At 45.2% G+C, this 16,278-nt stretch overlaps 3 protein-coding genes across 6 annotated transcripts in view; 1 reads left to right on the forward strand and 2 right to left on the reverse strand.

Annotated features, from left to right (window-relative positions):
• The first annotated feature begins 1,118 nt into the window (after window positions 1-1,118).
• On the forward strand, window positions 1,119-4,138 carry srp14 (signal recognition particle 14). The gene is made up of 5 exons (XM_030117663.1): window positions 1,119-1,229; window positions 2,197-2,269; window positions 2,351-2,463; window positions 3,078-3,110; window positions 3,226-4,138. Exons 1-5 carry the CDS (start codon window positions 1,206-1,208, stop codon window positions 3,313-3,315), a joined length of 333 nt encoding a protein of 110 aa, XP_029973523.1. The 5' UTR covers window positions 1,119-1,205; the 3' UTR covers window positions 3,316-4,138.
• Window positions 4,139-4,300: 162 nt separating this feature from the next.
• Window positions 4,301-12,226, reverse strand: xgb (x globin). Its single transcript, XM_030117662.1, has 5 exons — window positions 12,031-12,226; window positions 8,738-8,845; window positions 6,860-6,980; window positions 6,512-6,592; window positions 4,301-4,420 (listed from the first exon to the last, which is right to left on the reverse strand). Exons 1-5 carry the CDS (start codon window positions 12,204-12,206, stop codon window positions 4,301-4,303), a joined length of 606 nt encoding a protein of 201 aa, XP_029973522.1. The 5' UTR covers window positions 12,207-12,226.
• Window positions 12,227-13,243: 1,017 nt separating this feature from the next.
• LOC115406984 (pleckstrin homology domain-containing family G member 3-like) overlaps window positions 13,244-16,278 on the reverse strand; it is a 35,214-nt gene continuing 32,179 nt past the window's right edge. For all 4 annotated transcript variants that reach the window (XM_030117293.1, XM_030117291.1, XM_030117290.1 and 1 more), the window contains 2 exons: window positions 14,664-16,107; window positions 13,244-14,574 (listed from right to left, as the gene is read on the reverse strand). In XM_030117293.1, the coding sequence (XP_029973153.1) occupies window positions 13,943-14,574; window positions 14,664-16,107 (2,076 nt within the window). In that variant the 3' untranslated portion in view covers window positions 13,244-13,942. The remainder of the gene's footprint in view (window positions 14,575-14,663; window positions 16,108-16,278) is intronic.

Here is a 16,278-nt window from a genome sequence, read left to right on the forward strand (position 1 = left end):
TTCTTATACACTTAAATTGCCTCACTTAAAAACCAAAAAAATGCTTTGTTCAAAGGTTGCTGTAGTTAGAAAACTGACAGCACCTTGGTCACGTGAGGCTGCAGCTGCGGCCCTGTGGAGTCAGTGATGCTGTTGGAGACGGCAGTATTGTCAAACAGCGATTCCAACTGATATATCTGGAAGGCCTTTACAAAGTTAGAACCGTTGTCAGTCATGGTAGATGTAACTTTTATTGACAGTCCATACAGTGAATGGATGTGGTCGATCTCAGCAGCAGTAGCAACATACGTGTGCCTGCCCTTGACCTTTTTACAGGTCGTGGTGGTGTCCATTCAGTGAGCTGGATGAGAAGGAAGCTATATTGTGGACAGGCCGAATGTGTGCAGTGGTCGCAAAGTAATCCATTTCCTCAAATGCTGTCTTAAGCTCACTTTCCATTTTGAATATTTGTTTTCCAAGTAGTAGGAAAAAGTTTTTCATTCCTTTGGCCATGTTTGGCCCATCATCATGTGCTCCTGACCATCTTCCACTTTGTTAAGTTAATTTTGTCTTTCTATTTCACGTTTACTTTGATGATTTTATTATCATTCAGTTATAAACTTAGGGCTTACGGGCAACTCCAAAGCTTTCTTTTTGCTGCAGTAAAGACATTTTTAGTAACAGTAAAAATGACAGTAGCTTTGTAAATCAAAATTATGACCATGGCCACTTAGCATAATTTCAAATATTTCAGCAATGATACGAAATCAACAAAATCTGTTACTAGACTAACTTGCATGGTTGAATACGCATTTTTGCCCAAAACCACTTCTACTATTTGTGACCAATATTTCCTCCATGTATTTATTTGTTTATAAAATAAAAATGAATGCTTCAGCTCTCTCTTTTATCTGTTTGAATCTGCAGCTAGAGCAGACATCCTCTCTGCAAAGAAAACCTTTTGTTTCCTTCTCCAGAGGCATGATTCCTGCATGGTGCACGATGAGCCGCTCGTGGGTGGTCCTGTATTTCCAGAGGTTGACCTTTGGCAGCTCCAAGACGTGAGAGTGCTGCAGACGCTCATCCCTGCCAGCAGGGGGCAGTGAGCGTGACACCCCGGATAGAGGAAGTGACGTCAGAGGGCGGAGCTCCTGGCTTGTAGTACGTGTGCTTCACTGCGGTTAGCTTCAGCGGCTAACACCTTTAGCTCAGTACAAGTCACAAACATGGTGCTGCTGGAAAATGACTCGGTAAGAACAACGTTTATCCCGTTACTGATCCGCTCCTCAGCTGCCATCGAACGAGTCAAAGCCGAACACGGCTTTCTTTAGCTGACTTAGCTTGTAGCTTAGCTAGTCGTCTGATTTAAAGTAGCTCGTGCGCTAATGTTCGATTAAACCTTCTCTTGTTAGCTCAGGGTTGGGCTGGTTATCGAGATAACTCATCGTTCGAGGTGTGATAAAGATACATTATCGTACAACTAACATTGATTCCGTATATTTACACCTACACTGATGTGTTCTTTCAGAGCTAATCAAAGCTGGTCTGACTAGTCATCTTTTCTGGTTGGTTTCGATACGTGCATGTTTGCAACACTTACTCATTTACAGACCCATTGTATGGAATTTTCTCAATTTAAACGAAGTAAGTCATTACCAACACGATCTAGCAGTCTTTTTCAACATTGTCAATTCGCAAATGCCAGCGTTGTACATCACACTATATTTGTATTAACCTGACCAGGTTTAGTGAAACTAGCATTGTTCCTGTTCTTCCTCTTGCTCAAACACACCGGGACTTATTATGAGACTTGATGGAGACACGTTTGCTCTGTTGCAACGGGGAGACTGTAGAATCAGTGTTGTTGGGAGGCTCTTCTGGATCAGTGTTTCACAGCCTCGCCGAGAACGTTTCATCCACTTGACTTGACCCAACACGCTTCTTTTAAAGACTGGTTGAAATCTGTGGATCAGTTATGTTGGTGCAAGAAAATAAATGAAACATAAAACACTCAGCCCCCCAGGACTAAACAGTGCTGAGCTGGAAGTATGTATGCAGTTTATAGTAGAAATATGTCATATATTTGAGACTAAATGTAATTATATCCAAGCATAACGAGATGCACAATCATCTTTTGACCACTGGATCATTGAGTTTTATTTGATTATGTGATTTTGTGATAATAGAAACCTTAACATTGGTCTCTTTTTTTTCCAGTTCCTCACAGAGCTGACGCGACTCTTCCAGAAGTGCAGAACATCAGGCAGCGTCGTCATCACATTAAAGAAGTGTGAGTGTCCCCCATTTTCATTTTTCTTGTTTACGTGCACGGCCTTGTAACAGGATCCTCTTCTTCTCATCATGTTTCCAGACGATGGAAGAACTAAGCCAGTGCCCAGGAAGGGCCACTCGGAGTCATTTGAACCTGCTGACAACAAGTGTCTAATCAGAGCGTCTGATGGAAAGAGAAAAATTAGCACAGTGGTAAGCTTTGTGTTTTTGATGGAAATATCAGGAAACCCTGGCTTGAAAATAATGTATTTAAGGTATTGATCGAGAAACAGTAGAATGTTTGTGTTCCAGATTTGACTGTGTTCGCACACCCTCAGAAGATTATATTTTTCACTATCATGTGCAGATGAAACACTCAGTGAGCATTGTTTTCACATAGTCTGTCGCTGCCTTCCTGAAGCCTTCACCTTTAACAAAGTTAATCTTGTGTGGTTAGTGTTGTGAAGACTGTTATCTTCTTAGACCAGACGAGATCACAGTATCTCCAGGTAAACAATGTGGCATTTTGCAGCCGGTCCACAGAATAATGAGTTGAATGTTGTTTGTTACTCAAGTGGAGGAAGATGAGGCCGACATTTTCCTGACTCACCCTACTGTGTCTTTATTTTTTTTTAGATGAAAGTACTATAAACTCTTCATCTTTCTTCTGATCCGTCTATTTTGGCAGCTGACTCTATGACGGATGATTTTAAAAGCTTCCTTTTACATTAATGCTTTTTTTGTTGTGCTTTTTAAAATGAGGGAATATTTCATTGATACTTCAAAGTTTTTACTGTCTGTTAATTTGTCAATTGTGGTCATTTCAGGTCAGCACCAAAGAAGTAATCAAGTTTCAGATGGTAGGTGAACATATTTTAAAAAAAAACTTTAGATTAAAGCTTCTTTTTGTCATTGTATTTTTCTGTGTTCTTTATTTAATGAATCCCTCTTTTATGTTGCTAAACTTCCTTCCAGGCCTATTCCAACCTCCTCAGAGCTCACATGGATGGACTAAAGAAGAAAGACAAGAAAAGCAAAAGCAAGAAAACCAAAGCCACGCAGTGAGCGCCAGACTCTTTGAAACAACATTGGGTCCCTTTGACTGGCCTGTACGACCTGGGGCAGCGGGAGGGGGGCTCCGTCTGCAGCCCCACCCGGCCTCAGGACCGCCGGTCATCCACCCAGTGACTGCTCAGACATTATGCCATCGCTTGCATGGAGACATCTCATCCCTGGCTGTCTGGTGCCATCAGTGGTTTGGAACAGGAAAGCCTGAGGGAATCTCACACTGTGCGACGCAAGCCAACATCACCCAACCTTCAGAACCCGTTTCTCCACAGCCGAGCTGCATCTGGAGTTTCCCCCCCCCCTCACAGCCCCTCATTCTATTTAATTGTTAGAGTCCCTGTTCGTGTCGGGATCTTATTTTTGTGGAAGGAACTTTTTGATTTTTCTTCTTAATTGAGTCTAAATTCATGCATGGGGGGCTCGGAAATAAGACAGAGTAAAATGGTTTATTTGTCCAATTCCACTGGATGTTGCTGTTCGGTTCTGGGCGAAATTCTTTTTTTTTCGAGTCAAATTAATGTTATCTTTGCCTCCCTTCTTTCTACATTCTAATGCCAACCCACAACAAAATGATAAAATGTACTGTACAAAAAAATGAGTTGAAAGTTTTACTGAAAGGCATGTTTCATTTCTGAATAGAGACAAACGCGAACAGCTGTAATTCTGACGACGGCGTTTCTGTTTGTCACCATTACAAGGCAGGTTCGCCTCCAGCCACGACATTTTGTCCTTCACCCGCTCAGTCCCGAGTCCTTGTTGTAGTGGAGGAGAACAGCAGTGGGAATTCAAGTTCCAAAATAAAGTGCTTTGTTACAAGATACCGCACGCTTTTTTTTTTGTCCCGTTTCGTTAAACCAGCGAACAACAAGAAAACATGTAAAAAAAAAAAAAAACCCAGCACAGTAAATACAGTATTTACACACACGTCTCTGTGCAGCACAGGGTAGAGAGAGTCCGTGTGATGGAGGAGAGCAGCGGCGGCTCATAGCGCCGTGTTCTTCTTCTCTGGTCGCTCCTTGGGGGAGAGCGCCAGGTGGCGTTGGCGGGCGCTCTCCTCCAGGTAGCCCTGCCTCATCAGGCCCGTCACGAACTGGAACAGAGTCTGGAGATGGAAGGAAGGGGCTCAGAGATTCAAATTTCAATCAACGTCGACACTCATGTTCTCTCATGCAATAGAAGCATCAAGTCAAAAGTCAGTCTCTCCAAGTTCATCGTGCAGTTTGTTTTACTGCCGAATGAGAAATGTTATCTTTATTAATTATTTTTTGGGGGGTAAAGGCTCCGTGTGAAATATTTTCTCTCATCAGCTACAGATTAGGACTGCATGATGTGAACTGCACACAGTTCTAACATGAAATGTGGAGACATCACAGATCTGAACTCAGTAGGACTATTTGTTTTGGCAGTCATCACTTTATTTTCCTTTTATTCTGAATCTGCCAGTCCTGAATGAATTTGCATTTTTTGGTGTATTTGTAGGTTTTTCAAGTAGGTATTCAAAATCAAGGTGATTTAAACCACACAATCGACGTCACGATTTAAATCATTGCTTAATATGTATACATTGAAATCTTAACAGTGAAAATTACTGCTTCATAGCTGCATGTTTTCACCACTGTGCTATTTTTATACTGTACATTTTATTTGTTGGAGAATTTAGATGTGATCGTAGGTATTTTTCAGTGATAAAGTGAATCAAATGCCTTCTAGTGACACTGCAATTAAATGCTGATTTCAAAGTGACTACATTCAGACTTTTAGTTGCATGCTTTTTGAATAAGCGTTCCTTTACCATCGAGTAAAATTGTGCACTCAAAAACAAGCTTGTAGGGATTTTTCTTGGGGTAAACGTTTCCTTATTGCAGTGCTACAAACTGGCCACTAGAGGGCAGTCGATGTAATTATTAAAGAAGATAAATGAGAGTGTTGCTGATCTAATCCTCAGCTGTTATTCTTCCTCACAGGATATTTTCTGGAAAATCTAATAAACCGAGCTGACTCTAGACAAGAGATGTATATTCTCCTCCCATAGCAGCCTGATTTCCTGGAGATGATGAGCACAGGGGACGCTGGAGTGACATAACCTGTTGTGACAGAGCCGCGTTTCATTTTCTAGAGAGCTCGCGTGTGGTTCAGTGAGATGTAAATCTTCACATCAGTCAAGCCTGCGCGGCTCCGACTCCCATCCCGGGAGAAGTGAGCCGAACACAAAGCATCAGCGCTGGCAGGGAATTCCCCCACAACAGACAGCGGGAGGCGGAGATCGCAGTGGTGCTGAAATATAACATACTGTGGTCTCCAAAGGGAAAGTGTTCAGAAAGAGGGAAGGAAAAAAAAACGTTCAAAACAACTTAAATGAGATGAAACAGGGACGTGAAACATTCAGCCAAAGAACAAAACTGAGAAACAAAGAAAAATGTGAAAATTCAAAAATAAAATGAGTCACAAGACAAACAGAAAAAGGTTTTGGTGGAAAAAAAAATCAGTCAAGCAATTAAAATTAAGACACTGGAGAAATATGACATGTTTAAGGATGAAAAAGTGACAAACAAAAACATGTACAAGGCCAAAATTTAGACACAAAAGTTGAAGTTGAACATGAAGACGAAAACAACAAAGATTAAAGAAAACAAGAAAAACTATAAGTAAAGTCAAATGTACAGAAAGGGAAAAACCCTCAAAGTGATAAGATTAAGGTATAAAATAACCATAATAGGTTGAATAAAGTGACCACAAAGTCTCTACACACATGTGTAAAAATACTGGAATTAAACATAAATATAACAGAAAAAAATAAAAGATGCAAATCAAATCTCAGAGTCACAACTCACAAAGGGGGACATGAATGAGCCAAATCTCTATAAATACCTACAGATGTGCAGCATTACCATTAGGTGACATTCAGTGTTACAAAATACACACAAGCCATAACATTATGACCACCTGCTTTATCTTCAACACACCGTTGATGTTTATTCTGTCAGGACCAGTGCTGCCATGCTGTGGATCAAACCACAGGAGCCTGTTTTTCCTCCTTTTTCTTTCTTGGACGACTTTAGATTTCTAATGACGGCTGTGAGGAAGCTGGAGACTCAGGACGACCACAGGCCTCATGAACCGAGGACACGTGTGTGACCTCTGACCCTCCACATCCAGAGGAGCATCATAAACACGCGGGCCTCGCGCCCCTCACCTTCCACGCCTCCTCCACCTCGGCGGTCCACCTGTCCTTCAGGATGGGCTGCACGGCGCAGATGAACTCCGCTCCGACGTACTGCAACACAACACAGTCGGACAGGGTTTGATGGCTGAGCTACTTTTGTCGTCGTGTGGCTGAGTAGGCGCGATCGCGTCCTGCAGCTCGGATCGTGCGTCACGCCATTCAGATCCTTTTACTTTCGGGGTCTCGGTATAATGGCGAGTCTAATAAAGAGCTGGATTTAGATTCAATGTTATCTACAAACAAAGCAGCATCAGACAAACAGGCAGCAGCGGCGGCGGCGGCGGCGGCGGGAGGCTGGCCGGATCGCCGGGGTCTTACACCGTAGTACTTTGGTGGGGCGTTGTAATGGTAATGGCTTTTTCCCAGCTCCACAGCCAGAGCCTCCAGCCTCTCCAGCTGGTCCAGCCGAGCCACGCTCTTCTCAATAAACGACATCACCCTGGAAGAGATGGGAAAATAACCGTCGGCGTGATTGATCGGCAGCCGTCTGTGTGAGGTGACTCTCATCTCACAGACGCCAACTACAAGAAATGGGATTGATTGATCATCGATCTGAGGAGGGAGAAACCATCAAGTCAAATGACTCTTCATTATTTTTGGCCGTAACACACCAGCAGCTTTATTACTTTACTCATCATTGTAGTTAGAAAAGTTTCTGAAAATAGTCGTGAAGCTGCTGGATGTCTGTCCTGCCTTTATCTTTATTTAAAATGCCTTTTTATTTTGCAGAGGACAGAGATAGAAACAGTCCTGAGAATGTGTACTCAAGTACATCTACCACTAAACTGTACTTGATTTACTACAAAAAGTATTGCAGATGCAAAAGTAATCCTCCCAACAAACATTCAGCATCATAGTTTTCATCTGTTAGGTGATTTATTGCATCAATAGCAACCTGAGAAAAGTAGATATTTGGAATCTGTTACTTTCGCAATAATAATAATAATAATAATAATAATAATAATAACAACTCCATAAACTCATATTAGTTAAAATAAGTGTTTACAACTGATTAAATGAGTCAGACCTGGGCAGATCTAGATCTCAGGGTTAGAAACAAGATGGGTCAAAGTGGAAAAAAATGGATTAATAGAATATGATCAGTATTTTTTTTTTTAAAGCTCAGCCTCTGTTCTGCCTCTTACGGCAGTTTCTGTCTTACCCTGCAACGCACAGCTTTGTTTCTCTCATCTTTTGTTGTCGGACTTTTAATTAAAAATTACAATGACAGGGGAGGCTGGTGATATTGCGTTTTTGTTGACAAATTGCTTTTAAAAGGCTGAAACATCGATGAATGGATAACAAGCTCTGCCTGTAGCGGAGCCGGCTCGCTCGCAGAACAAAAGTTAGAGGGAAAAAAACACACATGAATGAGCCGCATTGTTGCACAGACTGACAAGTCCTTTTAACGGCAAAATAACGCTTTGGGTTTAGCTGAGATTGCCCACATATGCTCTGCGGTCGGATAATTCCTCATTAGAGGGTTTCATTAGAGCGAGATTGTGGGGTCAGGTTGAGGGACAGGAGCAATAAAACAGGTGAGAGATAACAGCGAGGGAACAGCACGTTCTGCCAGGAGTTTAGAGAATAAATCAAACACTAAAAAAAATATCAGCTGTTTTACTGAAGCTCAGGGGCGACACACTCGCTTCATTTCACGGGCCACACACACAGAACAACTTCATCTCAATACACATTAGAACAAATACATATGCATTATGTATGAATAAACAGAAATTAAAATCTCTGATCTCCAATGACCTTTGACCTTTCACAGTGAGGAAGTGCATGAAAGTGCAAGATTAGTTTTTTTTTTTAATAAACTGACAGGAAACTTTACCAGTAACCCTGTAATGCTGATGTTATCGAGTCGTCCTCACCTCTGAAAACTGAAAAGAAACTCCATTTAAACTGAAATCAGCTCACTGCAGGACTCACTGGCATCCTGACTTGTGTCGTTTGTTTGTTTTTCCAGGCTCACTTAGCATCTTTAAACAAACTTTCCTCTGCATTCAGTCAAATTGTGGCCATAAACTCTGTTTCAGGAATGTCAGTCGAGGCCTCCGTCTCCTAGTTTTTCCTCGGTAAAGGTCAACATGCTTGCATTAAAAGGCATCAGTTTGATTTGCTCTCATGCTCTGGGTCGCTTCTATCGCCGGCGCGTTGATGAGCAAGGCAGTGGAGCGTGGGACTGACCGCAGGCCGTGCGCCCTCAGTTCCCGGCTGGTCCGCAGCCTCTCCAGGTCCTCCACGTCTCGGAAGAGGAAGAAGACGTCCTTGCACTCGGGGTGGGTCTCAAACAACCTGTCGTCATGACAACAGCAGTGAAAACAAGCAGGCATATTCACTGAAACAAACCCCCCCCCCCCGGGTGTGAGTTTGCCCACCTGACGGTGTGACGGGGAGGTGTAGTGCTGAAGGTGGACGGATCTCCACATTCCACCTCATCACTCAGACATTGTTTCCACCCGACAATTTTCAATGGAGACCTGATTGTGACTTTCTGATCTTATTCTTTCTTGTCATCACAAGCAGCAGCAATCAGCGCCGCGCCGGGGAGGATCTGCTATTCAGGGGGATCCACACCTTCATTTCCACTGGACTGTCAGAGCCGGGGACGGAGCCTCGGTTGCTCACTCCCTTCTGATTTAACCCCAATCAATTCCCTTAAGCGGGGAATTTTAAGCGAGCTTCCATCCAATCAGAGATCCTTTCAGTCTCCAGCTGAGGTGCCTGTGATTAGTCATGCTGCCGGAATACAGAGTTACCTCCTGCGCTGTGCTCTCAACGTGATGCAAGGCTCCACGGTAATTCTGTGGGTTTTTGAAGGCAGAGGGCTACAGCAGGCATCAGAGGTTAGATAAACAGCTGAAATGCCGCCAAGCGATTGTGGTCCGGACTTTGAAAACAAGATCAGACAGCTTGTAATTTTAAACAGGGACACCTTGTGAGCACTGCCGGCTGGAGGGATGCTCTAACCCCAGCAATGTGCAGGATCATGTGTGTGTGTGTGTGTGATTGCACAGTGTGAGAACAGTTCAGGTGAAGGTCTGTGCAGCAGAACACACACATTAGATGAGCCACTTTGCTCCAGAGTATTCCTCACCAGGCCCTATCTCCTTGTTGACAAGCAAGTGGGAGCTCCGAAAATCATCAGCATAACTTAGCATACACTTGCACTAATTAATGTTTGGGTCCCGCCCTGCCGCCGTGCGTGCAGGCGGAGATAGAGAGGCTTCGAGCGGCGTCTCTATTCCTCAGCCATGCTCCACATTATCAGACAGAGCGACCAGCTGATTCTATCTCCACAATAACAACGTTAATTCTCTCTTCCTGTAGCCATCCGATGACATTTCACTGATCAAGTGCTGGCTGTCCTCATCATCCTGCACAGGCCACCTCTGCACCACTGACTTACATGCATTAATAATGACTTCTAATTGAAAGAAACTGTAGGTGTGGCAGCTTCAAAGAGAAGCTTATAACATGTATCAGGTTTTTCTTCTTCTTTTTTTTTTCTTTCTATTTATTCCCCCCCGGCGACCTCCAGTGCCGCCAGTGTGAGGAGAAAGCTTTTCTATTAAACCTCAAAAAGAAATAAAGGTTCCCATGAATAAATGCATTAGATGTCTATAATATGGTCCCCTCATTGACAGATGAAAGGAGGCGTTAGGAGAAATGCGGCGTCCTCTTTAATATAGCTCGCTGTGAAAAAGTGGCCTCTAACAAGCAGAGGATAATGCCCAGAGGTGTGCAGGAATACGATATACTGACATGACCACGAATGTGAAAGAGTACAAAAAAAAAAAAAAAACACATCGCAGATCTGTCAGACCCAACCACGCACAGCCGTGTTTTGTTGCGCTGAAAGTACAGTTTAACCACGTCGCTTTGAGCTCCTGAACAAAAATGGAAATAAGGGAAAATGAACTCAGATTTAAAGGTGGCATGAATTGTTGTTCGGCTGGCTGTTGAGGAGGAAGCAGCAGCGTTTACTCAACCGACTGCACAGAATCAGCAGCTTGTTATCTCCTGCTGCACCTCTTGTGGGCACCGGGGCACATGCACACACTGTATGGAGACAACGCAGTGGAATTTTAATTGGCACTGACACAGAGGTGGCATTCATTCCTGTTCTGAGTTATTTCTCTATTTTGGTCCCGTTTTTGAGGAAAACTAGAAAAGTTGGATGTTAAGTTGAGATAGATGAGCAACAGGTGACCCATATTTGTGGATTTACTGTACGAGGCGGGTTACTGGAGGGCCTCTGCTGGCTCTGACCTGCGTTTGACCTCTGTGTTTCCAGGCTAACACCCAAGGTCAACCCCCTCCAGCGTCTGGGTGACCCCGGGCACAAATGGCCTTTATTGGCGTTGTGACGGCCGTCCCTGCTCTGCCTCCACCACCGTATACTTTGTTTTTTTTTTAATCTCCTGCCAGTAGCCGAAGGGAGAGGGATGTTTCCCGGACGCCGGTCATCATCATAACGGGCGAGATGAGTCTCCCTGATGGCTAATGGCTGTAATTGTATGGTGGGCTACTGGTTCTGACCTGGAGGTCCGCGCTGTTACGTAACGACGTTAAAAGACGTGATATGAAGTGATAAGAATGGAGGAGGGGTATTCTCCTCCCAGCTTTCAACGAGAGGCTGTAGGTCACAAGACCGAGCGTGGAGGGGGGCGGGGATGGGGTGGGGGCGTGCCGGCGGTGGAGGGATGCTCACTTTGCCGGATGATCAAAGGTCAGGCGCCATCACTTGGGATCTGCTCGGGCTTCAGATCTGGTGATCTCGGGTCAACACGTTTCACAACGCTGCCCGTTCGCATCGTTTGATTCATTTTTTTTAATCTCCATTCATACAAACCCAGAATGCAGAAAGATTCTCTTTTGGTAGCTTGAAATAAAGTGTATGGTTTTAAGCCAAAGTTTATCTTCATTCGATGAAATTACTGGTAATCTACTCTCATTACATGGAGGAATGTAAGTCTAAACTCAATATTCCAACAGGAAGTTGTGTTTCACAATGACCTGATGTTGACCTAAACTGGTCTGGGTTGGTCTGATGGAAGTTTACCAGCTTCTGTTCATCTATTCTATAGATGCACATCTACGATGTAGCTTTATAGGGTCTGTACGGGTCTACACTGGTCTACATAGTCTGATGGGAGCCTGTACAGTTCTGATACTAGCTGTGTGATGCTGCGTGTTGGTCTGATACTGGTCTGAAGCAGGTCCAGGGTGGCGGATGGACGTGGTCTCTACACGGTCTGATGGAGATCTACATTGTTATAGTGCAGGTCAGAACTGGAGTATGCTGGTCTGATGCTGGTTTGAACCATCAGGAAACTATTTTCTTGTATTTCTCATGACAGTATTCTTGATCATATTTCTTTGCATATTTCCTCTCGTCTACAATCTAGTTGAAGACTGTATTTTCTTTTGTGTAGATAAAAAAAAAAAAAAGTCTGCAAAGTGTCTCAACGTCTCACCTGACGAACATGATAATCCCAACTTTGGCGATGTCGTCTCGGATAACTTTCCAGGAGTCCTTGATGATCTGGATCTGGTCGTCGCTGAGGCGCGCGGCGGCTCCGGCAGCAGCATCCTCCAGGTTCCTCTCTGCAAACTCCGGTTTGGCCGCCAGACCTGAAATCGCGCAGCCCATCCTTCATCCAGAGGAGCGGCGGCGGCGGCGGAGACGCGGTTTTATTCTGAACCGGGAGGGAAGAAGAACGAGGGACGAAACACTTTACAGGAAATATGTTGGTGGCAGCATCTGCTCTGCTCGGAGCGCGCGTCTCTGGACCCACTGCGCTCCTCTGGCGCGCGTCGGGGGCGCGCGTAAAAAGTCCGTGCGCGCACAGGATGCGCACGCAGGTTCAAAATAATCCCCTCCAGTTGATTAAGCCTTTACTCTGAAAGACTCTTCTGCATCTTTTCCTGTGTCGGAAAGTGAATTTACAGCTGATTTATTGTGGAAAATGTTGATTCTGAGGCGTGAAGAGCGGACTGTCAGATTCACAAAGACGCTCACAGGTGCTTCTCATCACACTGTCACAGTACTGCAGCTTCACTGTCCATTTCTGTTCCATTTATATCCCACATAACATCAAACCAGTGGCCTCTATTTCACTCATTCCTGCACCAACATGTGCTTTCACCCACATGGACCGTTCGACTTCCTAATTCATTTCACATTCACTTCACTGAAGTGCATCAATTTTAAACTCTTGTTTGCATTTTATTATATATATATATATATATATATATATATATATATATATATATATATATATATATATAATCCCACCTGTTACACTCCTGGATTCACAATAAATTTGAATTTTTTTCATGACGTACAAGTAAAATCTGCATTGTTAAAATAGTAGTTTTATTATCCTTTTGTAACATTTTCGAAAGATGATTTCTTTGAAATAAAAATGACAAATATTAAAGAAAAATGAAAAAAACCCAAAGCCAAACTGGGTGTCTCCACCAAATTATTTGGATTATGTGTGTGAATTTGTCCTGTTCTCCAGTAATACAGACGCCTGACGAATGGTCTTTTTGCTATCATTTTAAATTAAATACTTTGTCAAGACTATATTCTAATGTATGCAAATATTATTCATCTTCAGATTTGAGTAAGCCAACTACAGGATAAGAGTTTCCAAGCAATCGCAAAACAGACATGGTTTGAAACTTAAAAGTTCTATTTTTATTGAAAATACTGTAAACTGCAAGTATGAAACGAAGCATCTGCTGGAATGGAAAAGTATAAAGGGCTCGCCATCAGTCAAGTACTTAAATGAGGCCGATCTCTCCCAAATATACAGTTTTATAAATAAGGCTCAAGAAAAATATACAACCTGTAGAGAAAAATAAAGCTCCAGTGATGTGTGGTAACACTTTTACAAGCAGCAGCAGCAGTAGCAGTCATTGTGAAGGCGAGTTATTGCTGTGACCACGTGCAGGAAGACACAACAGTCCAGAAGGCAGCTTGCTCTTTGGCGTTCAGACAGCCTGTACAGGCACATCCTTTATGTTTTCCCCTGAAACTCTCAGCTGACAGTTGAAGGTAACAACGTTACAGTGACTGTAGCAAACAAAAACAAAACTCCTGGATGTATTAATAAAGCAGAACACACATTTTATCTGTTACAGGTGACTATATACAAATATTTACAGAAACTTTGTATTGTGCAGAAAAATGCCCAGTGTATAAATATTGCAATATACTTATTTTTAAGGACAACATGCTTTCATTTCATAGCCTTCCCAATAACATCCCTTTAATCTTACATTGGTGCAACACAGTTACCTCAAGTCTTCTGAGAAAACGTAAAGACAGGACGTTGACGGTTCCTTTTTTTAGCATGTATCTCGAACACACACACACACTCATAAGCTTGAGCCTAAGCTCTGGAACTTCTGTCGCAGGCTTTTCACCAGGTTGCTCTCCGAGGTCTTCCCTGAACTGAGGGCAGCAGCCTTCGGCGCGCCCTCCACCCCGTCCCGACGGAGGTCGCGGTCCTGGAGTCTGACCGGGGAGCCGGTCCTCACCGGTTCCTGCAGGTTCTGGACTTCATGCAGCGGGAGAGAGGTAACCACGTGGTCCAGGGAGCTCCACCTGCACAGCAGGGGATGAAGCTGGGCCTGCGTCTGCGGCACGTCCCCCACCGCCGCGCTCCGTCCGCTCTCTGACCCGGGACAGTCCGTCAGCCCTTTGTGGAGGTCAAGGCAGCTGCTGCACCTGACCGAGCAGCCATTGGATCCGTCTCTGGAGCACTCCAGCATCCCGTTTGGCACCGTGTTGCTGCGGCTTATTTTTGAGTGGGGACCGGACGCGTACTTGGAGCGCAGCTCCTGGACATCGGGCCAGTGGAAGGCCTCCGGCTGGGGGCTCTGGGGAGAGGTGAGGGTGTCCTGGGAGCTGGAGCCAGAGCTGGGAGGCGGGATCGGATCTGGAGAATGCACTTCATGGATGACTGACTGATCACAGGAATTCAGAGGCAATCTCAGGCTGGGTTTACCTGCACACACACACAAAGACAAACACACACAACATTATGAATCAAACTGTAAATCAGATCAATGCGGCGGCCATTTGTGTCCTGTTTACCCCTTTTTCTCCACTGCGTCTTCTCCTCCTGAACGGCAGACAAGCTCTTGACGCCTTGCTGGTTCGCAGACTCTCGGTTCCTCGACCACACCATGGGTCTGTTGTTCTTGATGCGCTGGCTGTACTGCCGGGCCAGCTGGAACACTTTGTTCTTCATCTTTCCCATGTCTTGTAGGATCTGGTCCTCGTCCATGCCGGTCCGGAAGCTGATGATCTTGGGAAGGTGGCTGTGGTTAGCGCTGTGGTTTTCAGAAGACGTGTGGTTCTTCGAGGGTTTAGAGTCCGGAGCAGAGCCTCCCTCCACTGCTGGGGACACCGGGACTGGTGAGGACATGGAGGACCGATCGGTGGGATCACACTCCTTTATAGTCTCAAACTGTTGCTCAGTGAGTTTAGCATGTGAAGAGTCCGAGCTGATATCAGACATCACTTCAAAATGCGAGTCAGTCACTTTCTCTTCTAGAATCTGCTGCGTTTCTCGGCTGTCCTCCTCTGCTTCCATGACCCGCCACACCTCCAGCATGTCGGACGAAGGCCTGAACTCCTCTTCTGTGACACTGTGAGATCTGGCCTTGGTTTCGACGGACGTCTGTGCTTCAATTCTGTGCTGAGTTTCAGTGTTTCGACTCTTTTCTAATCCGGGAAGGTCGAACACGGACCAGGAAGTGGGCCTGTTCCGGGAGAGGCCTTTCCTCGGGGCTGGAACGGCCTTCTCCTGAGGAACGCTGTTCAGCTGCCGGCTCAGGTGTCTGACCAGACCGGCGGGGATGTAGGACAGACTCTCCCGGCGCTTGATGCTGAAGTCTGCGTCCTGGTGCTCTGCGTGCTCGTAGTACTTCCTGATTTTGCGGATGAGGAGGCGATCTTGTTTGGAGAGAGTGGACCTGCACTCCCCTTCAGCGAGCATCTCCACACCAGGCTCAAGCAGAGGAGGAGCCGACAGATCAGCTTTAGATGTGGCGTGTGGCTCAGGTGAAGAGCAGAGCAACATTTCTGAGTGCTTCTCCAAGTCCATCCCTGCAGAGGGGCTCTGGGAGGCGTCGTTATCCACCGACGGCGACGGGCAGGCGAGGGAACCCAAGTCCTCTGAGACCAGACTGCTCCGCCTGGACAGGCTGCTGATAAAGTGCTCGGCTATCGCACTGGCCTGGTCCAGCACGGAGGACGGCAGGATGCTTTTACTCCCCGAGAGCACCTCCTCCTCCTCCTCGGAGAGCTCGCTGTTGGTCAGCACGCTCGCCTCCTCCACAGGGAGGCCAGACGAGTCGCTGCCTCCTTCCTCCTCGCCAGTCTCTTGAGAGGTGTCTTGAGGTTCCGGGGTCTCAGTCTCTTGCTCAGAGCGAGTCACAGGAGAGTCGGGGCACTGGGAGTCATTTTCCTCCTGATGACTGATGTCTTTTTCTTGAGGAACACCGTCTGGAGGATGCAGCTCCTGCACGGCGGCCTGAAACATGGCAGGAGGACACAATGAGTTAAAGGTGACGATCCAACATCAGAGACTCCATCCGCCATTAACATAACGGTCCTCTTCAATGTCATCTCTGTAGATTAATCTAAAACTTAGTGGACACTCTTGAGTTTTACACGACACTGATCCATTACTCTGCAACAAATA

This window comes from Salarias fasciatus, chromosome 19, assembly GCF_902148845.1.
Source record: "Salarias fasciatus chromosome 19, fSalaFa1.1, whole genome shotgun sequence".
Classification (NCBI taxonomy): Eukaryota; Metazoa; Chordata; class Actinopteri; order Blenniiformes; family Blenniidae; genus Salarias; species Salarias fasciatus.